Source organism: Aethalodelphis obliquidens, unplaced genomic scaffold (genome assembly GCF_003676395.1).
Source record: "Aethalodelphis obliquidens isolate GAN/ISIS:26980383/991018 unplaced genomic scaffold, ASM367639v1 scaffold8, whole genome shotgun sequence".
Lineage (NCBI taxonomy): Eukaryota > Metazoa > Chordata > Mammalia > Artiodactyla > Delphinidae > Aethalodelphis > Aethalodelphis obliquidens.
The window spans coordinates 19565378-19591020 of NW_020837952.1; the positions used below are offsets into that span (position 1 = coordinate 19565378).

General features: G+C 41.0%; 2 protein-coding genes across 8 annotated transcripts in view; both read left to right on the forward strand.

Annotated features, from left to right (window-relative positions):
• TMEM19 (transmembrane protein 19) overlaps nucleotides 1–15505 on the forward strand; it is a 46093-nt gene extending 30588 nt beyond the window's left edge. For 2 of the 7 annotated variants that reach the window (XM_027107038.1, XM_027107042.1), the window contains one exon: nucleotides 15306–15505. In XM_027107038.1, the coding sequence (XP_026962839.1) occupies nucleotides 15306–15491 (186 nt within the window). In that variant the 3' untranslated portion in view covers nucleotides 15492–15505. Of the gene's footprint in view, nucleotides 1–2503; nucleotides 2643–8904; nucleotides 9102–15305 lie in introns of those variants that run through there. The other 5 variants (XM_027107039.1, XM_027107041.1, XM_027107040.1 and 2 more) reach the window with 5 other exon arrangements.
• A 24-nt stretch (nucleotides 15506–15529) lies between these two features.
• Nucleotides 15530–25643, forward strand: part of RAB21 (RAB21, member RAS oncogene family) — a 30166-nt gene continuing 20052 nt past the window's right edge. Inside the window, exon 1 of the mRNA XM_027107045.1 lies at nucleotides 15530–15909. Coding sequence (XP_026962846.1) covers nucleotides 15760–15909 — 150 coding nt within the window. The 5' untranslated portion in view covers nucleotides 15530–15759. The remainder of the gene's footprint in view (nucleotides 15910–25643) is intronic.

Here is a 25643-nt window from a genome sequence, read left to right on the forward strand (position 1 = left end):
ATATTGGTAAAGAGAAGTAGAGGAGAAACAGAGAACCAATTTAGCTCCACTGCTAAGATGGAACCTCTGAGATCTCTACTGAATGACCCATTTATTCAGTGAGATGTGTTCACTCTGTCTGATGGGCACTAGAATGATCCCAAGTCTTGTGTGAGCCCTAGGAATTTTCTTGCATCACAGCTCCTCTGTAAATATTCCCTCCTCAGCAGTTGTTCTTTGCCTCACCTCATGGAGTTTTACCTTTCACACACAAGACTGGAATTTAGTCTGAAAGAATCAAGGAGGGACATCTGTGAAAAACTTCTGGAGTTCTTTTTCTAGTACCTTTCTCTCCTATTCACTGTCCCACACATTTTAGCTGTCTTGGCATCCCTGAACTTTAATCTCTATCTTCTCATCTTAATGAGACTTTCCTGCACTGTGATGAAAATTGTCCTTAGGGAGAAAGCCAGGGCATTCCTAGTGCTCACCTACTTTGTTTCCCTTTGCTGAAAGATCGCAGTCCTGTGCTGCCTGTTGTCCAGTTGTTTCATATTTCCCCCCTACTTTTCTTTTCTTTTTCTTTTTTTTTTTTTTTTTGCGGTACGCGGGCCTCTCACTGTTGTGGCCTCTCCCGTTGCGGAGCACAGGCTCCAGACGCGCAGTCCTAGATATGTCTCCGGACATATCAGTCCTAGATGCATATGCACCTAACAACAGAGCTTCCAAATACATGAAACAAAAACTGACAGAACTGAAAGGAGAATTAGACAAATCCACAACTGGAGTTGGAGATTTCAACATAGAAGTAGTAGACAGAAAATCAATAAAGATAGAGAAGATCAAAATAACCCTACCAATTCACTTGACCTAGTTGACATTTATTAAAAACTTGACCCAGCAATAGCAGAATACACATTCCTTTCAAATACACATAGAATGTTCACTGAGGACCAGATTCCTCGTCGTGAGACAGATTTAAACAAATTTAAGGAATAAAATCGTACAAAGTATGTTCTCAAACCATAATAGTTAAGTTTATAAATCAATAGCAGAAAGGTATATGGCAATTCCTCAAATATTTGGAAATTAAATGACATTTAAAAATAACTATCCATTTTCTATTGCTGCTATAACAAATTATCACAATTTTATTGGCTTAAAACAAAACAAATTCATTATCTTACAGTTCTATAGGTTAAGACATCCAACATGGGTCTCACTGGGCTAAAATAAAGGTGTTGAAAGGGCTGTTTCCCTTCTAGAGGATCTAGGGAAGAGTGTGTTTCTTTGCTTTTCCTGGCTTCCAGAGACCACCTGCATTCCCTAGTTCATGATTCCCTTCCTACATCTTCAAAGTTGGTAAAGGTGGATCACATCACCCTGACCTTGTTTCTGTCATCACATCCTTTCTGTTTCCTGCTTGCACTTTTAAGGATCGTTGTGGTTACATTGGGCCCCCCTGGATAATCCAGGATAATCCCACTATTTTAAGGTCAGATGATTAGCAACCTTAATTCCATCTGCAACCTTGATTCCCCTTTGTCGTGTAACCTAACATATTCACAGGTTCCAGGAATTAGGATATAGACATTTTGGGGTTGAAGAGAGGGAGAAGAGGGACATAATTGTGCCTGCCACAATTACCCATGGGTCAAAGAAGAAATCCCAAGGGAAACGATAAAATACATATAGATATATAGTTTTTAACAGAATGAAAATGAAAATATTCAGTGTTAAAATTTATGGATGCAGCTATTATAAACACTTAAATAGAAAAGAATAAAAATCTCAAACCAGTAATCTAAGCTTCTACCATAGGAAGCTGGAGAAAAATACAGCACATTAAAGCCAAGCCAGCAAAAGACAGGAAATAACAAAGATAAGAACTCAGTGAAGTTAAGAACTGAAAAATAATTGAGAAAATCAATGAAATCAAAGCTGATTCTTAGAAAAATAAATAAATAAAATTGATAAATTTCTTGCCAGACTGACCAAGAAAAATACACAGAGAATATATAATAACCAATATCAGGAATAAAAGAGGGGAAATCACTATTTATGCACAGAGACTAAAAGGATAATGAGATCCTATGAACAATTTAAATTAAGACCAGAAGTAGACTGAGGAAAGTTTGTAATAGTGATAAAAGGGGGTGGGAGGAAGCTGAAGCCAGAAAAGTAAAAGAACTGACAGGTAGCCCAAGAATGAAGTTGATGACTATGATTCTGTATTGATGCACATAATCTAGGTGGCTCAGAATAATTTTCCAGAAGTTTACTTGAAGGTTAGTGTTCTGTGATGATGCAGTAGACATATAAGGATATAAGAGAATCAAGAATGCTGGTAAGAGAGAATTTAGATGCTCAGTAAGGAGTCCAAACATAGTGATGGAGGAGAGTGGGAATATGAGGGAGCTAGAAGTAGGGGGGATAGAGAGACCAAGAGAAAGCTGATAGATGGACTGGGAAATGGGGGTGAATTTTCTGCATTACAACTCCTCTGTAAATGTTCCTTCCTCAGCAGTTGTTCTTTGCCCTGCCTCATGGAATTCCACCCTTCACACACAAGACTGGAATTTCATCAAAAAGATTCAAAAGAGAGACATCTATGCGAATGGAGGTTGGGAGTTGGTGACAGATGAAGGTTCAAGGAATTGGAGGTTTGTACAAAGGCAAAGAAACCTTACTGAAAATGAAGGCCTAAGAGAGCTGGTATTTGGGAGGTTTGGTCAATTTTTTTGTATCTCCCATGTTCCAGGCATTATTCTGGACATAGGATATAATGGAGAGCAAGGCAGACAGATCTTTACTACCATAGAGCTTACAGCTTTAGTACTGATAAATAAATAGGTAATTGTAATACTCAATGATACATGCCATGAAGTATTTAGAAAGTGGTATAGAGGAATGGTAAAATTTTAAATGAGACCGTACAAGGCAGGAATGAATAGCCAAGAGAAGAAAACACTCAAGCAAATGGTACTGAGTGCTATAATCCTCAGTATTTACGTGTACTACTTACGAATTTCCCATTAGACCATCCACAGCTATCAAAAAGCTCTCCATTCTCAACATCACAAATCTCCCATTAGAGCCCTCAGCCAAATGATTTCACCAGGGCAAAACAATTTTTCTAAGAGGCTTTTCCGTCTTTACACTGACTTATTTCTCAAGAAGATGGAAAAGGACAGTCATTCAGACCTAGTTTAAGTGGACAGATCTCTTCAGAATTTCCAGTTCCATTTAACTACTGATATCCAGTTTTAAAAAGTGAGACTGACTCAGACTGCTTGCCACCTTTCTGAACGGAACTTTTTAGTAGGGTACTTCGGTACACACTGCTGGTACACAATTCTATTGCCAAGCATGTCAAACGTACACTTTCATCTGATACAACCGCATGCTCTGGTTATTTCAAAATACACGTACAATTTATAAATAGTAATATAAAATGCACATTACATTTAAACTCTTTGGCTTCTTTGTTTGCCTTCCCTTTTTAACTCTTGAGGTTGTATATTTTTAGTATAAATTGGTAAGTTCTGAGAATCTGCAGGTTTGACTTAAATTCCTTCTTGGACAAGAATATGTAAAGTTTCTTGAGACACTTTTTTTTTATATATATACAGTAAGATACATGTCTAATAAAGATTAGGTACAGGGTATTAAAAGACATCTAACAAGTCTTGGGCTGGGAATAGGAGGGAAAGCTCCAGGTTGGTTTCTTTTCTTTTTTTTTTTTAAACACCTTTATTGGAGTATAATTGTTTTACAATGGTGTGTTAGTTTCTGCTTTATAACAAAGTGAATCAGCTATACATATACATATATCCCCATATCTCTTCCCTCTTGAATCTCCCTCCCACCCTGCCTATCCCACCCCTCTAGATGGTCACAAAGCACCGAGCTGATCTCCCTGGGCTATGCAGCTGCTTCCCACTAGCTATCTATTTTACATTTGGTAGTGTATATATGTCCACGCCACTCTCTCACTTCGTCCCAGCTTACCCTTCCCCCTCCTAGTATCCTCAAGTCCGTTCTCTACATCTGCGTATTTGTTCCTGTCTTGAGACACTTTTAGTTAACATTGACGCCTTAAGGTTAAATGGCTTCCCTCCCTAGCCTATATGTCCCTTGGAATATTCTTGTTTTCTACAACTCAGAAGAGAATCTACTTCTAAGTCATAGTCTTGAATGTACTCTGGCCAATCTGGTAAATTTCATCGAGCTGCTTGTGCCCCTTTGTGGCCAGTGCTTACAATTACAGCTCAGTTTTGTTTGCCAGGGAGAAGCATTTGAATTGCTGCTTCACATGCATGAACAGTGGCCTCTAAAAGCTAGAAAGAACCGCAGGGAGATGAGATCAGAACCAACCGGAAGCTAGGTGCACATAGCTGCACAGGAGAGAGTAGGTGAGCAAGGACCAGATTTTGCTTGAAAGGAGAAGGAATTGTGGATGCTGGGATGGCCACTACACCTCGTAATTACTTCTGTGTTGCCTCCCACACTAGAATATGAGCTCCGTGAAGGCAGAAATATCTTGCCTGGCATTCAACAAAGGTTGCTGAACAACTGAGCAAATAAAGGAACAAATGGGTTTAGTTCACAGAAGTTTCACAGTAGATGATAGCTATTTTTCTTTCTATTGTTAATTATTCTTATTAGATGCTTAAGATGGAAAATGCTTTGATTTCATTTAACAAAGCCCCCTATGTCCAAGAGCATTTCTCAAACCTCAGTATTTTACAGGCTTAGCTTTATTTATTCACTTGTTTTTAATTAATAAATATGAATTGAGCACTACATTCCAGGATCTGGAGATACAAAAATGTGACAGACAGAGTTCTAGCCCCCAGTGGAAAGTACATCAGACTATTATATTGAAAAATCCCTGTTTTGCTGCCAAGCACCAAATTTCAGCTCCCTTTGCTCTGGCAGCTGCAGGAATAATATCTTTAGTTTTGTTTCCTCTGTTTCCTTTATCTCTATTATTGTATCCCTGTTTTTTCCTCCACTTTATCTCCTAATACTCAATATATTCTTTTTCAAATGATTGCATATTATAGTATATTAAACCCAAACTTTTTTAAAAAGTTTTTAAAAATAAATTTATTTATTTAATTTATTTATTTTTGGCTGCGTTGGGTCTTCGTTGCTGCTCACGGGCTTTCTCTAGTTGCGGCGAGCAGGGATTACTCTTCGTTGCAGTGCATGGGGTTCTCATTGCAGTGGACTCTCTTGTTGTAGAGCACGGGCTCTAGGTGCACAGGCTTCAGTAGTTGTGGCACGTGGGCTCAGTAGATGTGGCTCATGGGCTCTAGAGCACAGGCTCAGTGGATGTGGCTCACGGGCTCTAGAGCGCAGGCCCAGTAGTTGTGGCGCACGGGCTCAGCTGCTCCGCGGCATGTGGGATCCTCCCGGACCAGGGCTTGAACCCATGTCTCCTGCACTGGCAGGCATATTCCCAACTACTGCGCCACCAGGGAAGCCCAAACCCAAACTTTTTGTATCTGTAGAAAAGCTATACAGAAACAGTGCATCTATATTAGAATTTTCTATTGATATAAGTAGTTATAGCGGTATTTTTGAATTCCTTTTTTGTCCCTAAGGAGAAACCTAATTAGAATAAGAATGTATTCCCTGTAACAGTTGCTAATGGAAGGAATGTTCATGGAGGATTATAAATGCCTTGGGGATACAAGATGATTCTACATGAAGAAATGCAGCTGAGAAAACACTTAAATGATTGTTTAAAAGATATATATAGATAATAGTGGCAAAGTTGGAAATAGTTTCCTGAGCTCTTGAGTTTCTCATTCTTTTACTACTTGTTCAGCCATGCTTTCTGTTGGCCTCAATAATATAATACACCTAGGGGATTTATAATTATGATGGGCTGCAAAAGTATACATACTTATTAGGCTAAAGCAGGGTTTCTCAACCTTGGCATTTTGATATTTGGGGCAGGATAATTCTTCGTTGGGGCAGGGAGGGGAGTTGTCCTGTGCGTTATTATAGAATGTTTAGCCTCATTTCTAGCCTCTTTGCACTAAATGCCAGTAGCTAAAATGTCACCAGATGTTGCCAAATGTCCCCTGGAGAGCATAATTACCTGTGGTTGAGAACCACTGAACTAAATCAACTATTTTCAGTTAGTTCCTAAGCATTACAAGTTTAATTCAACCCCTACCTATTAAAACTGTTAAACCAACATCTCTAATTGCTACATTGTAGCTAAACCCGTAGGCACTCACAGGTCTTTATTTAACTTGATTTCTCCAAAGTATTTCATGATTCCTTCTTTTTTAAGACCTTCTCTTCTCCTTAACGTTGACTTCTCCTAGTTTTCCCTTTACTTCTTTGGGTAGCCTTTGCAGTTCCTCTTTCTTTGCCCATCTCTTAAAAGTCAGTACTTTCAGGGTTCTGTCCTAGGCCCTGGGGCCGCTTACTTTTATACACTTTCTCTGTGTGATCTCATCCACTCCTGTGGAGTCCACGTCCCTGTCTATATTGATGACTCTCTCATACTTGCCTCAAGCCAATATCTCCCTCCTATGCTGTCAGCCCATATAGCCAGGTATAAATACTAGATATTTCTATTTGGGAATTTCTCAGGGCTTCAAAATAAAAATGCCCCAAGCCAAAAGAACAGAACCAATTTTTTTTTCTTCTACTGTGTTTCTTATTTCAGTGAAAGGCATCACCATTTACCAGTTGCCTAAGCCAGAAATGCAGGGCTCCAATTCCTCTTTGTCTCTCTTGCTTTGCTTAACCATGTCCCCTAAATCAGTGCTTTACAAACTTTAGTGTGAATAAGAATCACAAGGAGGATTTGTTAAAACTCAGATTCCTGGATCCTGCCCCATTCTGATTTAAGGGGGAGAGTGAGAGTGGGGACTGAAAATCTGCATTTCTAACAAGCTTCCAGCTGATGCTGGTGGTCTGCAGACCACACTTTTTTTTTTTTTTTTGCGGTACGCGGGCCTCTCACTATTGTGGCCTCTCCCGTTGCGGAGCACAGGTTCCGGACGTGCAGGCTCAGCGCCCATGGCTCACGGGCCCAGCCGCTTCGCGGCATGTGGGATCCTCCCAGACCAGAGCACGAACCTGTGTCCCCTGCATTGGCAGGCGGACTCTCAACCACTGTGCCACCAGGGAAGCCCTACAGACCATACTTTGTGTCACACTGTCCTAATGGACTTCTCACTGTTTTTATGATCAAGCCCCAAATTTTTAGCATGACTTTCAAGGTTCTGCATGATTTCATTTACTTCCTTACATTCATTTCTCACCATGCTCACCTCATTCCTGGTGCTTGTTTAATGGCATGCTGTGTCCTGAAATCTGAATGTTTATCTCTTTGCTTGGCTGATTCCTACTCTTCCTCCAATGTTCAGATCATTTATTTATTCTATAGAAGGTACATGACCTTTGTCCACAAACAAGAAATTTAATTTTTCTAAAACTGAACTTATTTGACTTCTACTAGATAATAGAAACTAAATCTCAGTGTGGGTAATCTTAGTCAGTTCAGAGTGTCCTTCACATCTTGCCCAGGTCATATCAGTATTTGACCTACTGTTCATGAATCGGTTGACTGTACCCACGCCGGGGTCCTAGCCCGGGCTGAGACCCATTGTCTCGGCTTCTTTTTCTGCTCAGATTTGTACAGCCAATAAAGAAATTGATGCTGAGACTGGAACAGCACAAGCTTTATTCAATAGCCAAAGAATGGAGAAGCAGGAACTTCGTTCGCAAATCAACTTCTCAACCCGATTTGGGCGGAGACACCATATATATAGGAGGTTTGAGGTAAAAGGGAGGGAATTGGAAAGAGAGGGAGAAATATTCATAACTTATCGAAGAACAGGGGTGTGATTTGGACCCGAAACTGATGCAGCGCTCCTTTTCAGTCCTTGTATGGGCTTTTCCGGTTGCTGTCATGACAATTGTCAACTGTCATGGTGCTGGTGGGTGTGTCATTTAGTATGCTAATGTATTACAGTGAGCGTATAATGAGGCTCAAGGTCTACTGGAAGTCAAATCTTCTGATATCTTGGGCCTACTTGGTTCTAACCAGTTATTGTTTTACTCTTCGCAACTTCCTCCTGAAATTTAGATAAGAGTAATTGGTTTCCATTCAAGGGAGGGGCAGGGGGACGATTCTGGGGCAACAGACTTGGTAACACTATGAAATTTGGAGACGCTGGGCATCGGGGTCTCAGTTATCATCATCCAAACGTGCTGGCATCTGTCACCTATTGCATTCTCATAGCCACTTGGCCCTCAAGTACTGCTGTGTCCTCCTTGTCTTAGCCACAAAATCTCTTCAAGTAGGGTGACCAAGAATTCTGGTTTGTCCAGGAATGAGGGGTTTCCCAGGATGTGGGACTCTCAGTGCTCAAATCAGGACAGTCTTAGGCAAACTGGGATGATAGATCACCCTGTCTCCAAGTCTAACTCTATGAGTTTTCCTCTGTAGCTTGTAGAAACATTTGAAGACTCTCTTAATACTGGCATTGAGGAAGCTCTGTAAGTTTATTTCCGGTTTTCTCTCTAGACACGTGATGCAGCCACCGCTACTCTATAGCTCCATGTCTATCTTAGATACAGGTGAACTTTACAAAGCTTGTTACCTTCTCGGGCTTTGTTGAGGAAAAGAGAAATTTGTTTCCTTCGGTCATATATTCCCCAAAACTATCTGGGATGCTATCATTATGAATATATTGGGCTGCAAATAACAGATAATCATACTACAGTGGATTATATAAATTAGGTATTTGTGGATTAGGATGTCCATTCATGACTATTTCTAACTTACTGCTCTGCCATCTTTAGTACATGATTTTGATCCTCAGAGTTGTAATATAACTCATAACTCAAAGACTGTTAATTCGAGTGTTTTTCTTCTTATCTCTGTAGTAGAGGAAGACAAGGCAGAAGGGGTTGGAATGTTGGAGAAACGTCAGTATCTGCTGCAGGAATACTCACCAACGTCTAACTCCCTTGCTTGTACTCTAATTCTCCTTGACTAATACTTATTAATCAAGCAGTGACTCTGATTGCTTATACATTCTATTTTAAAAAAAACAGAACAGGGCTTCCCTGGTGGCGCAGTGGTTGAGAGTCCACCTGCCGATGCAGGGGACACGGGTTCGTGCCCTGGTGCGGGAGGATCCCACATGCCTCAGAGAGGCTGGGCCCGTGAGCCATGGCCGCTGAGCCTGCGCGTCCGGAGCCTGTGCTCCGCAACGGGAGAAGCCCAACAGTGAGAGGCCCGCGTACCGCAAAAAAAAACCACCAAAAAACAAAAATAAAAACCCAACAACTTTAAATACCAGTGGCTTGGGCTTCTAAAAATCAAAATGTAAAAATTAAAATCTTTGTTGTACTGTGTTCTGCTGTCCCTATCTTTCCTTGGTACATAGGAAGCCTCATAGCTTATGGAAATACTAGGGGGAAATTCCCATAGGTTAAAATATCAAGATATTATCCTACCTCAATCCATGCAACAAATGTTTATTGAGTGACCATTATATGCTGGGCACAGTGCTAGGCCCTGGAGACTCAATGGTATGCCAGTCATCAAGGTATCTGTTCTCATGGAGCTTATAAACATGGGAACAAATAAATGTTAGTAGTATGACAAAAGTATTGAAACTGAGCAGGACCTGTGGGGCCCTCCTGGGTACAAATCCTTTCCGTGTCCCCTGTTTCTTGTTTGCAGGAAAAAGGCTTCAGTCTCCTACACCTTCCTTGAGTTCCAAAGAGCATATTCAAACAGTTACTAATCAGGGAAGTGAGGGAATGCAGGAGCAAGGGAGGAGCAGTCAAGCAAAAATAGTGCAGGATGGGGCAAGGTCCTGGTTCTTCCTCAAGGGATATATATAACAATATCTTTGAGTTCTTCTGCAGGAACTAAGACCCCCATCCAGGTGGAGGATGGCAACTTTAGGCTGAGGACAATATTCCTAGAGCACCACCCTGTTACCTCACCACCAACCAATCAGAAGAAACTCACACACCCTGCAGCCCTCACCCCAAATTTTGCCTATAAAAACTTCCCTGAAATTGGAGAGTTTGGGGTTTTTTGAGCATGAGCCACCCATTCTCCTTGCTTGGCCCTGCAATACACCTTTCTCTGCTCCAAACAAGAGCCGAGAGGCAGGTAGGGACTAAGCCTATAAGATGATCAGAATGGAAGCATGTAAGACAGGAGCATAATGATAGGAAGAGAAGATTGGATGAGATTAAGGTGGAAAGTCAGGCAACATCCTCATTAGGTAGGGACTTTATAGGTCATGGTAAGGAATTTGAGTTTGTTTGTTTATTTTTAAATTTACTCTGGCAGCTGTTTGAAGAATAGATTGCAGTGGGTAATAGGGCAGAAGTAGAGGCAGGGAGGCATGTTAGAAGCCTATTGTAGTAGCCTAAGAAAAAGTTGATTGTGGGTTGGACTAGGGTGGTGGAGATGGAGAACTGATGGATTCAAGATCTGTTTTAGAGGTACAGTTGACTAGATATGGTAGTGGATTGGATGTGAAGAGTAAGAGAAAACAAAAAGATATCAGCTAGGTTTTAGCTCTAGCAAATAGATGTATAATAGAACTCTTTACCAAGACAGGAAAAACCAGGGGAGGAATAACTTTTGGAGAGAAATTGAGGGATCCGTTTTAAACTATCGTGTTTGATATGTCTATTTGACATTTGAGTGATGATGTTAAATAGGAGTTGCCTATACGTATCTGGTGCACAGGGGAGTGATCAGGAGTGAAAGATGTACATTTAGGAGTAATGAATATGTAACAGATATTTCACACCAAAGGACTGGGTGTGATCACTTAGAGGGAGAGCTTTATTGGAGACAACTGAGTCTGGAAGCCCACTAGCATTTAGAGGTTGGGAACAGGTGGAGCAGCAAGCAAAGAGATGGAAAAGAAGCAGCCAGTAAAGTAGGGGAAAACTGGAAGACTGTGATGACCCAGAAGCAAAGGGAGGCACACATGCCACAAAAGAGAGAGTGGTCAGCTGAGTCAAATCTGCCCAAATACTGAGAAAATTGAAGATAAAGGAATGTGTCCATTTGATCTGATTTATCTTGTGGAACAGCTGGGTTAGTTGCTATTCCTATGTGGTTCCATAGCTCCTTGTACCTGTCCTATAGACCATTTACCATACTTTATTGTAACTGTTTTAATTATTTGTGGTGCCCATTAGAGTATAAATTCCATAAGGGCAGAAGTCATGTCTGACAGGATTACATTTGTAGTACAGTATCTGACACATAGTAAATGCTAAATAAATACTTGTTCAATGATGAATGAATGAACAAAGAATGAATGAAACAAGGATGTACAAAAGGCCATCGACAGTCACCCTCCCTCCCAAATGAACAAATAAACATTCCCTGACTCTTCAATACTGGATAGTTCATCAAAATTCAACAATTGAGAGCCCCAGGTAGTCACACTAGAGACCATGAGGTTAGTCTTAATCCACAATATAGTATAAGAACAGGGAGAGAAAGAAGGGGCCATTAAAAAAACTAGGACTTACAGACTTTAAAAGTAGTCCATAAACCCAATCTGATAACCACCACAAAACTGGTGGGATGATTCTTCCCCTTTTACAGAAGCTGTTAGAGCTACACATTACCTTTCTGTGGCAACTTTTCCCATATGATACTGTGCTACACATTCATGGTTAAGTAGATTTCACCTGTATAATTATGCTTGGGGTTTGGGGGGTTTTTTGGGTGGGTGGGAGAGGGAGGCAGGAAGACGATTGTTTTTGGTGAAAAGGAGCTGTATGCTTTGGAATTTGCACCCTACCATGCCTCAGCCCTCACCAATCAGGAATCTATTTTGAGATATCTACTGACTGAGGGGTCCTCACATTTTTGTAGCTCCCATCTATGAAGGCACTAGAGTTCCAGTTTTTTGTGGCATCTTCTATCAAGTTTATACAGACCAATCACAGTTGACTCCAAAACTGATCTAAGTTCTTATGAGCACACAAGCTATCTCAGAATTAGCCTGAATTTCTTTCAATGCTTAGACTAATATAAGCCACTTGTGTAGCTCCAGTATACTTATGTATTAGTTTCCTATGGCTTCTGTAACAAATTATCACAAACTTAGTGGTGTAAAACAACATATATTTAGTCTCTTCCAGTTCTGGAGTTCAGGAGTCCAAAATCAGTTTCACTAGGTTGAAATGAATGTGTTGGCAGGGCTGTACTCCCTCCAGAGACTCTGGGGGGAAATCTGTTCATCTCTTTTAGCTTCTGGTGGATGTCAGCTTTCCTTGGCTTGTGGCTGCATCACTCTAATCTCTGTCTCCATGGTCACATTGCCTTCTCTTTTGTGTGTGTAGCATCTCCTTCTGCTTTCCTCTTATAAGGATATTTGTGATTGCCTTTCGGCCCACCCAGATAATCCAAAAAAATTTCTCCATCTCAAGATCCTAAATTTAATCACATCTGAAAAGACCCATTTTCCAAATAAGGCAACATTTACAGGCACAAGGTATTCAAACCTGATGTCTTTGAGGGGCCATTACCAACCTGCCACAACTTACATCTATATTTACCCACTCTGTGCTCAAAATTATGCCAAACTGACTTATTATATTCTGTGAACATTTGGCACACATTCCTTAAATCCCAGTGTAAGCTAAACCTGGAAAATTATTTTAACTTTAAACTTATTTTATTTTACAATAAAAAAATTAGCATTGTTTTTCAGTGATAAATACAAAGTACTGCATGTAGATTCTAAGATGATCAAGCTATTAAATGATCTGGGATCCATATCATTTGAACAGTGGTTGAGAGCATTGGCTATATTGAAAAGAGGAGGGAAGAAAAAAGAAGGCTTAAAGGAAGATCAGACAGCTTTCTTCATATGTATAAAGATGTTTCACAAAGAACAGAGATTAGATACATGTTGTGTAGGTTGAATGAGGAACAATTAATTGCAGGCAGAGAGAGGCAAATTTCAATCCAATATTAAGAATTCAGAATGGATAATGGAAAGGGCCCCATTCAAAGTGAAGTTTCTTCCTTATTCTGGAAGAATTCATGAATATGCAAAGACCCTGAGAGGAGGAATGCAGAGAGAAGTAGAGGATATATATTTTTTAAAACATAAGCTCTCTTTAATGGCTGATTCTAAATAAATTGAAGTGGTATTATCCTTCTCCAATCCATTTTTCAAATTACAGCCAGAGTGATCTTTTAAAAGTCGACTCTGATTATATCAGCACCTTTAATTAAAACCCTTCGTTTGCTGAAAGGTCCTTTCAGTATTGATTCCTGGTTTCCATGCCAGTCTCATCTGAAGCTCTCCGTGTTCTTCTCGCACTTGTTTCTCATCTTTTGATGCTCCTTCCTACCTCAAGGCTGTAGGACATGCTATTCTCTCTGCTGGCAAAGCTCTCCTTCCTTCTTACCTAGGTTACTCCTACCCAAATGTAGCATTGGGGATATCAAAGGTAGCATACCAGGAGCTTTCCCTAGTATGCTAAACCAATTGGGTCCCCATATACATCTGCAAAATACCCTGAACTGCTTTATCAAGATGAAAGCATTCTATCATATAATGACCGTGTCTGTCTTTCCTGATAAAGAGTAAGTTCTTGATGACGAAGACATTGTTTCTTTTTTTTTTTTTTCCTGTTGCGGAGCACAGGCTCTGGACGCGCAGGCTCAGCGGCCATGGCTCATGGGCCCAGCCGCTTCGCGGCATGTGGGATCTTCCCGGACCGGGGCACGAACCCGTGTTCCCTGCATCGTCAGGCGGACTCTCAGCTACTGCCCCACCAGGGAAACCCTGTATCTTTTTTTTTAAACCTCTTTATTGGAGTATAATTGCTTTACAATGTTGTGTTAGTTTCTGCTGTATAACAAAGTGAATCAGCTATATGTATACATATATCCCCATATCCCCTCCCTCTTGCGTCTCCCTCCCACCCTCCCTATCCCACCGCTCTAGGTGGTCACAAAGCACTGAGCTGATCTCCCTGTGCTATGCGGCTGCTTCCCACTAGCTATCAATTTTACATTTGGTAGTGTATATATGTCAATGCCACTCTCTCATTTAGTCCCAGCTTACCTTCCCCCTCCCATGTCCTCAAGTCCATTCTCTATGTCTGCGTCTTTATTCCTGTCCTGCCCCTGGGTTCTTCATAACTTTTTTTTTTTTAGATTCCATATATATGTGTTATCATACGGTATTTGTTTTTCTCTTTCTGACTTACTTCACTCTGTATGACAGACTCTAGGTCCATCCACCTCACTACAAATAACTCAATTTCGTTTCTTTTTATGGCTGAGTAATATTCCATTGTATATAGGTGCCACATCTTCTTCATCCATTCATCTGTCAATGGACACTTAGGTTGCTTCCATGTCCTGGCTATTGTAAATAGTGCTGCAGTGAAAGACATTGTATCTTGTTCAGCACAGTGCCTGGCATATGGTGGGCACCTTCAAATATTTGTTGAATGAATGAATGGACTATCTGGTTTGACGTGGGAAAGGAGTCTCATGAGAAAGAATATGTTTACCTAACTGACGTCACATTTCTAGTTGCAAACTTTTAGAAACACTAGTATGGTTTCTTGGAAGAGTGTATTTCATGAAAGAAAGGGGAGGCAGATAAGGAAATATAAGTGATGATCCAACAAGCCAGGTTTGTCAAGGTGGAGTCAATAGAAAAGGTCAGAAGTTTAATGGTGGGGGAGCGGGAAGCTTCATGGAAGACAGAAAAACTAGGAAACCAAGGCATAATGGCTTAAGATGTATTGTTTACTCATTCATTCCCAAATATTTATAGAATGCCTCTTATGTGCCTGGCTTGGAGTCAGAAAGTCAAAGCACGTCTCACCTAGTTCTTGTCCTTAACAAATCTACAGCCTAAAAAGGAAAGACAAGTATTCAGCAAAGTAATTTCCACGAAGCGTGGTAAGCGCCGCTAGACAAGGTATACCAGTGTTATGAAATACCTAACTTGGGTGGGGAGAGTGATGGAAGGACAGAGGGAGAAGGATGGGTGGTCAGGGAAGCCTTTCCTGTTTAAGCTGAGACCTGAAAGATGAGGAGTCCAGGTGGTCTGGGGAACTGAAAGAAGTTCAATAGCTAGGATTTGGGATCCCCCAGAGAAACACTGTCAAGGTACTGAAGGACACCTTGATAGATTCGGTTTACGGGGACCCCGGATGGGAGAGGTGGACAGCCCCTGGGCAAGAACGAGAACATTCTGCACTTCAATATTCCACCTGAGCTGGGCTTGCCTCTAATTATTCATTCCTTATTCCCGCAGGTTCCCACCAACTGCAGAGTGGTAGTGGCCCGCAGACGGCCTAGCTCTGCGGGAGACGGCCCAGACGTGGTCCCCTCGCGTCCAGCTCGCCCCCGGGAAGAGGCTCAGAAGCCCCGCCTACGTCCAGGCATGTTCTCCTGGGCCGAGTCCCGGGGGCCGCGGCGGTCATGTGACCCGAAAGTGTGACGTAGGAGGAAGGAGACGCCATTAGAGGGAGGCGGAGAGGGAGTGCTGTTCGCCTTTCCTCGGGTGCCTGACGTGGTGGCTGGGGCCCTTCATTCTCGGACTTTCCCTCGGCCTTTCCAGGCCTCGCCCGGAGGCGGGAGTGGAGACGGCGCCCGGGGCTGGCAGCTCCGGTGAGGAGGGGCTGCGCCGGCCGCGGCTGTGAAGGCGCTGCGGCGGCTGTGGAGAGCTCGGCGCGGCTCTAGGGCTCCGGCGGCGGGGACGCGACGGGATGGCTGCGGCCGGCGGCGGCGGGGCGGCGGCCGGGCGAGCCTACTCGTTCAAGGTGGTGCTGCTGGGGGAAGGCTGCGTGGGAAAGACGTCGCTGGTGCTGCGCTACTGCGAAAACAAGTTCAACGACAAGCACATCACCACTCTGCAGGTGCGGGCCCCGGGGAGCGGGAGGTGGCGCCTCGGGGCCCCTACTCCTCCGGGGCTCTGAGGACTTTGCTGCCACACCGTCGTCTGGGTGTGGGCTCTCACATCTCAGGCCTATCACCTCCGCGTTCGGATTGCCTTTCCGAATTCGCCCTGGGAACACGCGTGGTCGGGGCAGCCTGGACACGTAAGGACAGGCTGTTGGGAGGGGAGTGGAAGGGCCCTGAAAAGTCCCCAGTGTGGCAGCGCGTGTCGTGGAATCCCCGTCGGTGCGCTAGTGTTTCCCCTTTGATTTGCTTCCGCTTGGGCCCTAGGTGCCTTCACCCTACTTCAGTAGGGTGCCTACACCCTACTGACCTACTTCACACTCGGTCAGTCAACCGAGTGTCAGCCCTTTTTCTTTCTTTCGGAATTAGGAATTTAGCTGCGGATTTGATTTTGCTAACTAGGTGATTTGTAACTTCAGCGCTTACTGATGACTAAGTGTTTGTGCAAGTTCCATTTTGTCCTGTCTTCGAGTAACGTGCTGATTGGCAAGACATTCCTCTCCGGAGGGTTTTTGAAATGACCGCTTGCCCGTGTGGGTTACGCAGTTCCATTGCTGACTTGTGGGTCACATATTCGGCGATGTGGGACGACCCATATTCACATGGAAACGTCATGTGAATACTGGCCAACAGTTGGTCCTCAAACTAACAGCTTAGCTGCTGCTGCTATTTATTTTCTTTGCTTGTAATGTAGGGCCGGCTTTCACCTGCAGATACGTGATTGTTAGTCAGAAAAGTGTTAAAATGTAATAATTCATTGGGCGTGAAGTCAGACCTTTGAGGTCGTTGGAGTCTCCCCCTCTTCCAAAGAAATCAGTTTTCACGTATTAGAAGAAATATACAGCGAATCTGCCTTGATCAATTCAGTCAGAGGCAGTCAAGTCTAATGAATTTTTGAGCCTGATTGTCTAGGTTCATATCGCACCTCCATCCGTTTAAACTAGCTGTGTGATCTTGGCCAAGTTAATTAACCTGTCTGTGCCTAAGTTTCTTCATCTGTTAAAATGGCCATAATAATCGTATCTAGTTCATTGGGTTGTCAGGACAGGTATACATAAAAGCACTTAGGAGCTGGTCCAGTGTAAGTTCTCCATCGTTATTATTACCCTAAATTGCACAATAGATCTTAATTAGTGATTGTGTAGTGTGTAAGTACATGGACACTATTTAATAGAATGCACAGTCTCCTGATTGTTGTGACATTTGATGTTTGATGCTATTATTAAACCACTGAGTCTAGAATTTACAAAGATGCTCTGGTTCTGATTCCATGTTCTATTTTTACACCTCTGTTTTTACTCCTATATAAAGCATACTATCTGAAAAAGTGAATGTCAGGAACCTGCATTTTTCCCCTACATTCTTATACAAGGTCACTTAACACAATTTTGATAATTACAATTGAGTGTTATTAGTGAGATCAAGGAAATTCTTAGGGTAAATACCTATGCTCAGTTGGAAATTTAGAAATTCATTTAGGTAAAGTAATAACAATAGCTAACACTTAGTTCTTACTGTGATGAGTATTTTACTTTTCTTCTGTCTTTTAGTTCTTATGACAGCCTTTGAGGTGGATAGTTTTATTAACCTCATTTTACAGGTGATGAGACAGGTGTGGTTAAGTTGAGTAATTTGCTGGCTATCTTATTGCCACAAGTCTTGGTGCCCAAGCTGAAATTTGAATCTAGTTATGACTTCAGATTTTGAGCAATAAGTCACACTATCTCTGGATATTGGTAAACCACCCCTTAGTGGTTTCTTTTGTGCTACAGACCTTAGAGAAAAGAGAAGACCATTGTAACTGAGCTCTTAATTTTTTTAAAGATAATTTAGCCCTTCAACCTAAAAATTACACTTTCATTATACATTCCAAAAACATCCTCGAAGCTAAAAGCTGGCTAAAGATTTTAAATATCTGAGAGGAAACCACTGAAATCTATTGATACATAGGAGAGAATGAAGTTATGGTAGATCTCTAGTATCAAAAGCATAGCATATAACTGTCATCACAAACGGTATCTGGACTATGTTCCAGAATTGAGGATTTTTCCATACCAATGTATGGAAACAGCATTATATTCAATCTTCTTCTCTTAGATATCAGTTCATTTCATCTTTTTAAATAATGTTTTCAGAGAAATTTGACTTCCATCAGACCCATAAGACACAGTCTTGTATGCCTTTCATTTCCAGATGGAGAGGAGCTAATGCATCATGAGATATGAGGGGAAGAATTTCTCTTTTTTTCTTGTCAGCGGAACTACCTACTACCTATCTTTGTAAAATATTTTATGCTTTGCAAAGTACACTCTCATGCATTCCTATTTTAAAGACTGAGAGGAACCCAAGATAATTTATGGTTCACTAATTCAGTCTTTTGTTTAATATTTCAGTCAAGTGATTGTCTACTTTAGTCTGAACATCTTGGAGGTGAGATGAACTGTTATAGAAGGTGGAAAACTCTATGTCCTGAGGTGGCACATTTCATTTTTGGACAGGTCTACTTTCCAATTCATTTTTCTGCGTCTAGAGACAAAATCTCTTTCCCTGCTCTCTGAATCTTAGTCATACATGGCATCCCTTCTGATAGTTGAAGATGGCTCTTACATCCCCTTGAGTCTTGTCTTCTTTTGGGTAAACACCTCTGGTTCCTTTTAGTGGATCTCCTATAACATTGTTCTAAATCATATCACTATTTTGACATCTCTTCTAGACATTTCACTAATCATTGTCCACTTTTCTTAAAATATGATGCCTTCAACTGTAGAAATGATTCCAAGTGTGGTTTGATCTGTGCAAAGAAGTGCAGGCTATGACCTCCCCTGTGGAGAATCCTTTTCTAATACTGAAGTATTACAGAAAAGATTCTTTGAGCTTTTGGGCAGCTGTCCCATTGATTAATATTGGGCCTGCTGTCTTAGACTTATTTGCTGAAAAAAAGAGACAGAGGGAGGGAGGGAGGAAGGAAGGGAGGGAGGGAGGGAGGGAAGAAGAAAGAAAAACTTTACATTTGTTCATTTTCCTTTGATTTTGTAGTTAAATCTTTTTTTCCCTAATGAATTTGATCTATTAAAGTTGGCTTTGATAAACTTGCTCCAGTGGTTAGTGTCTGTTAATATCCTTTTGAATTTTGATTTTGTAATTCAAGAAACATTGATGGAGCTCCTGTGGGTCAGCCACTAGGTTGGGTCCTGGACATGCAAAGAAAAATAAGGCATGGTCTCTACTGCTGGATTAGCTACTCATTTTAACTTTGTCACCTGAAGATTTGGTAAGAATGTCTTCAGTGTTCTCATCAGTCATTAACAGACTCTGAAAGAAAGGGGAGAGAGAGGGCCAAGTACAGAGCTCTTCACAAGTCTCACTATAGTCCAGTGACACGTGACCAGAGGTATATTTCTCTTTAAATATGAAGAATCTTAGGGTGGAGCTTTTTCCAGATCATGCACAGGCCACAGTCCTCTTTCCTCTTGACTGAGAAACAGTTATAAATGGAGTGTTATACATATTAATGGTAATAGAAACAGGAAACAAGACTGACTGTTGTGGGCTGCTACCTACTGGACAAGAAGCCTTTAATGAAAATGGCTACTCCAGCGTTACAAATCTAACTTTTTTTGCCCTAGCTACATCAATCTTGCCCATAGGGGATATCATGAGATACTTTGTCAAATGCTTGGAAAAGAACAAGATACATTGTTTTTTCTGCATTAGGAGGCCATATGATGTAGTAGAAAGGGACAGGACTTTGAAGTTAGTTTGAATTTTTGGCTCCTGATTTTTAGCCGTCATGATTTTGGCAGATTATTCTACTGTTTGTAGCTGGCTCTTTATCCATGAAATGGGAGACTCTCACTCATAGGATTTTTATGTGGATTAGAGAGCCATAGTATTTAAACCTCCTGGCACAGTGTTTGTTTAAGGAATGTTTGCTGTTGCTGTTTGATGAATAGATGGTGCTTAATTTGTGTTGGTTTCTTTCATAGTAACCCAGTCAAAAAGGTAGTGGGGTTAATTTGACATGAATTATTTTGAGAATGCATGTGGTCTGAGGGACTGCTACATTTTATATTTTTATGCATACATATGTATTTGTTATCCATTCTACAGTTTTGTCTGGGATTAACATTTATGGAAAGTCACTTCTGTTTTGAAAATTGTGACATTTGCTATGCTTTGGTGTTTTAGTACTGCTCCCTTTTTGCAGACGTCCTCCTAGGTTACTGATAATTATGAAGTAATGTTGTAGGTGAGCTCTCTGAGAACTCAAGATCCTTTACCTTGCTTACAAAGAAAACTTGATCTTATGTAGAGTCCTCAAAGCTTTCTTATGTGATTTTCTCATTGGTTTGGGGTTATGTTAAACTTGACAGAGACAAGAAAGACAGTTGGAGTGAGGGGCTTACTGCTTTTTCTCTGGAATTAGCTGCTGAACCTAAGCAGTCAAATTCAAGAATTGTTTATTTCATGCCTGTTACATGTCAAACATTGTGCCAACGGGGGAATATAAAGATGAGTAACGTCCGATAAAGATGTTAAAAAAAAAGAATAGAATTTTTGGTAACTTACCTTTTAATATAAATAAGGAATTCCCTCCTCAGTTCCATTTTCTAACATTTAATATGTAATTAAAATTATAGTACCTTCACCAGTAAAATAAATAAATAAATAAAATAAAGATGAGTAAGGTACTTTAACCAGCTGTTAGCTTTCTTCTTTATTCTTAAATGCTTGTGCCGTTTCTATTGTCTTTGGTTTATCTCTCTATATTTGTGCTCCTGGGTGATCACTTCCTTTTCTTTAGCTGAATCCTCTTTTTCCCCTTATTGTAAGATTATGCACTTTAATTTAAATGTCTTCTATCACTTTCAACTAGTCTCCTGTGTAAAAGTAACATTCTTTATAATCAGAACCATAAATCATCTTCCCTTTTAGAATTCTAACTGGAATTCCACCTATCTGCCTCCTGAAGTCTAGGGTAGGTGCCTGTCATTTGATTAGCAAAGCAGTGCTGTAAAGTTGGCTGGGAATACAGATAGTATGCTAACAGTTTGGCAAATGAGGAAACTAAGACTTGGATTAGATTTCTGAGGTCCCACATATAGTAATGGTGTACCGTTTTTTCTTAAGCTAGGTCAACTACTTTTTTTTTCTTCCATACACCTTAACCTCCTGAGCAACACTTGGCATTCAGGTTCTAGCAGTTGGTTTTATACTTGGTGTCACAGTCCCCTGGTCTAGGAATCTTAATTTCCTTATTTGTAAGATTAATGTTTTGAATGTCTGAAGTATCTTCTAAGTAGTTCTTGAAGCCACTTTAGTGTTGATTCAGCCAGTTTGATTACAATATCTTCATAAAATACAGTAGTTGAAATCCTTCCTTTTTCCCTTAGTATTTTTACTAGAGTATGTGGGCTATAGAAGGGTGGATGATTTTTTTTTAAGAAGAGTTTTTCTGAGTTATGGCTTTGAACTCCTAATATATAAATATTCTATATCTGACTGCTGTTTTCTGCTTTGTGTTTTGAGCCAGTCCTTAGAAGTGAATTTTTGACTCTCCTTTTCAAAGTATTTACTTGGACTCTAAACTGATTATAATACCTCTTTTTAGAAGCAAAGGACAAGAAATGAAGTATTCAAGCACCCAGCTTGGTTTTCTTTCTTTTCTTTTCTTTTCTTTTTTTTGCGGTACGCGGGCCTCTCACTGTTGTGGCCTCTCCCGTTGCGGAGCACAGGCTCAGGACGCGCAGGCTCAGTGGCCATGGCTCACGGGCCCAGCCGCTCCGCGGCCTGTGGGATCTTCCCGGACCGGGGCACGAACCCATGTCCCCTGCATCAGCAGGCGGACTCTCAACCACTGCGCCAGCAGGGAAGCCCTCTTTCTTTTTTTTTAATTAAAATATATTTGAAGTATAACATTGTATAAACTTAAGGTGTACAATATGTTAATTTGTTACATTTATATATTGTAATGTGATTTTGCCATTGTAGCAATTCATCTTAGTTTTTTTTTTTTTTTTTTTTTTTTTTGCGGTATGCGGGCCTCTCACTGTTTTGGGCTCTCCCGTTGTGGAGCACAGGCTCCGGAAGCGCAGGCTCAGCGGCCATGGCTCACGGGCCCAGCCGCTCCACGGCATGTGGGATCTTCCCAGACCGGGGCACGAACCCGTGTCCCCTGCATCGGCAGGCGGACTCTCAACCACTGCGCCACCAGGGAAGCCCCCATCTTAGTTTTTTGATAGCTAATTTTTATTGCCTTCCTACAGAGGACTAATTTTATGAATTATCTTGCTGAATCTTTTCATGTCCATGTCTTAAGTTGAAAGTAGTTAATAGATACTTTTTTTTCCTGCTCACAGGATCTTATTTCCCCGACCAGGGATTGAACCCAGGCCACGGCAGGGAAAGCGCCAAGTTTTAACCACTGGACTGCCAGGGAACTCCCAATAGATACTTTAAATACTTAAGCCTGAAACAATGTTAGTAACTGTAGCAAAAATAATATAACTGTTTAATTATATACACACATATTATTATTATTATTTTTCATACTGCAGGTTCTTACTAGTCATCAATTTTATACACATCAGTGTATACATGTCAATCCCCATCGCCCAATTCAGCACACCACCATCCCCACCCCACTGCTGCTTTCCCCCCTTGGTTTCCACACATCTTTTCTCTACATTGCTGTGTCTCAACTCTCATCCTGCAAACCGGTTCATCTGTACCACTTTTCTAGGTTCCAGATACATGCGTTAATATACGATATTTGTTTTTCTCTTTCTGAGTTACTTCACTCTGTATGACAGTCTGTAGATCCGTCCACGTCTCAACAAATGACTCAATTTCGTTCCTTTTTAGGGCTGAGTAATATTCCATTGTATATATGTGCCACATCTTCTTTATCCATTTGTCTGTTGATGGACACTTAGGTTACTTCCAGGACCTGGCTATTGTAAATAGTGCTGCAATGAACATTGGGGCACATGTGTCTTTTTGAATCATGGTTTTCTCATGGTATATGCCCAGTAGTGGGATTGCTGGGTCGTATGGTAGTTCTATTTTTAGTTTTTTAAGGAACCTCCATACTGTTCTTCATAGTGGCTGTATCAATTTACATTCCCACCAACAGTGCAAGAGGGTTCCCTTTCTCCACACCCTCTCCAGCATTTGTTGTTTGTAGATTTTCTGATGATGCCCATTCTAAGTGGTATGAGGTGATACCTCATTGTAGTTTTGATTTGCATGTATCTAATAATTAGTGATGTTGAGCAGCTTTTCATGTGCTTCTTGGCCATCTGTACGTCTTCTTTGGAGAAATGTCTATTTAGGTCTTCTGCCCATTTTTGGATTGCGTTGTTTCTTTTTTTTTTCTTGCGGTACGCGGGCCTCTCACTGCTGTGGCCCCTCCCGTTGCGGAGCACAGGCTCCGGATGCGCAGGCTCAGCGGCCATGGCTCACGGGCCCAGCCACTCCGCGGCATGTGGGATCCTCCTGGACTGGGGCACGAACCCGTGTCCCCTGCATCGGCAGGTGGACTCTCAACCACTGCACCACCAGGGAAGCGCTGTTTGTTTCTTTAATATTGAGCTACATGAGCTGTTTATATATTTTGGATATTAATCCTTTGTCCATTGATTCGTTTGCAAATATTTTCTCCCATTCTGAGGGGTGTCTTTTCGTCTTGTTTATGGTTTCCTTTGCTGTGCGAAAGCTTTGAAGTTTCATTAGGTCCCATTTGTTTATTTTTGTTTTTATTTCCATTACTCTAGGAGGTGGGTCAAAAAAGATCTTGCTGTGGTTTATGTCAAAGACTGTTCTTCCTATGTTTTCCTCGAAGAGTTAAACACACATATTATTAATGAAAGTCTATTGAACTTAGATAAAGACAGGAAAGTATTTGTCCACAATCAGTTACTGTGCTGCATTAGGTATTTTGCTTTGCCAGTGATTAGCAAGAACAAGTGATCTGGCTAACAAAAACAGGCAAAAAAAATTGATGAAACAAGTTATGAAAAGACTTTCATTTGGCAAATGTACTTTGTTCTTATTTTATCTCTCCTATAATCTTATTTTTTTAATAGAGATTAAAAAAATATCCACTGTGATTTCAGTTAAGATGTTGGGTAAATAAGCATCAGGTGCAGATGACAGATGTCTGATGAGATTGTTAAGTCTGTCAGTACCCCTAAAGTTTGGAAGATGAAATCATTGGAATTAGAAGAAATAGTGGTGCTGTAACTCCAGGTTTGGAGGAGTAAGGTGGGAAATGTACTATTACTTTGATCCTCATTACTTTGTGCCTACCCTGAGAATATTCTGGGAGATGAGTTGGTGTCCAGGAACACTTAGTGTCCAAGTGGAGGAGTGCCAAGTTAAGAATGTGTGTATGTTCTGGAATAGGCAGCGTTGTGCAATGGAAAAAGCACTGTGGAGTCAGACAGGCTTCCACCCACTGAAGGACCTGACTAAGTTGGCTGACCTTGGGTGAGTCAGTGTATTTCCTTAAATCTCAGGTTCACAACTGTAAATAGGGCTAATTACCTACTTCACAGGGTTGTTACAAAGAATAAATGAGAAAGCCAAAGCATGGTGGCACACAGTATGTACTATTTTTTTTTTCCTTCCCATATTCCTAGAACCTTTGAATTGACGTTGTTTATGCCACTGTCCCCTGCTCTTTCTAGATGGGGTTCTTCACTGAGATATTGCCAGGGATTTATAAATCCCTTGGGAAAGTGTGGGGAAAAGATTTTATATGTGCATATGAGCAGTTTTCTTGAGAGTGAGTGGGTTCATAGCTTTCATCAGATTCTCAAAGAAGTCTATGATCATGCCTCCCTCCCACTCTTACTACCATGTAACGGAATTAAGAACCTCTGCCCCAGAGTAAGTATTATATAACCATGAATGGTATCTCAGTAGTCTGGCCAAATTAAGTATGCGTCATAGAGGTAGTAGGAAAAAAAGACCAAAACAGATTTCAACCATTTGATTGTTTGCTGCTGTCTTGATGTTACATAAAATCTTGCAGCTTTATTCTCAAATATAATTGTTTTTGTTTTTAAAACAGATGTTTGTTCTTTAAGAAAATATCTATAAAATATTAAAAACTTAGGGTTTATGTAAAATGAGATGATTTGTATTACAGAAGGACTCTTTCCATAGAGTGGGACTTAAGTTTTTTGTTATGAAGGAAGAAAACGATACAGTGGGGACCCTATGGTAATGTGCTTTACTAATGCATCACATATTTGAGTTAAAATAATTTGGTTTATAAGGAAACTTTTAGGAACACATCTTTTATGTAAATTGAGTTATACGAGTCACATTGTGGATATGTTTATCTACGGTAACAACATTTGCAAGTCCGCTGTGGGCAGCACTATGGTTCCTCCTGTCCCCTCTATTAGAGAAGTGTTAGCTCACATCTCAGTCTGGGAGGTACCATAGCATAGTGGTTATGAGTCATGTCTGGAGCCAGACTGCCTTCATTTCAAATCCTACTCTGTCACTTGCTGTGTGACCTTGGACAATATACTTACCATTCCTTTGTCTCTGTTTCCACATCTGTAATATTTGGATAATAATTATATCTAATCACAGAGTGTTACGAGAAGTGAATTAATATGGAAAAGCTTTTAGAACACTGCCCATTTCATTATAAGCACTGTGAAAATGTTAAATA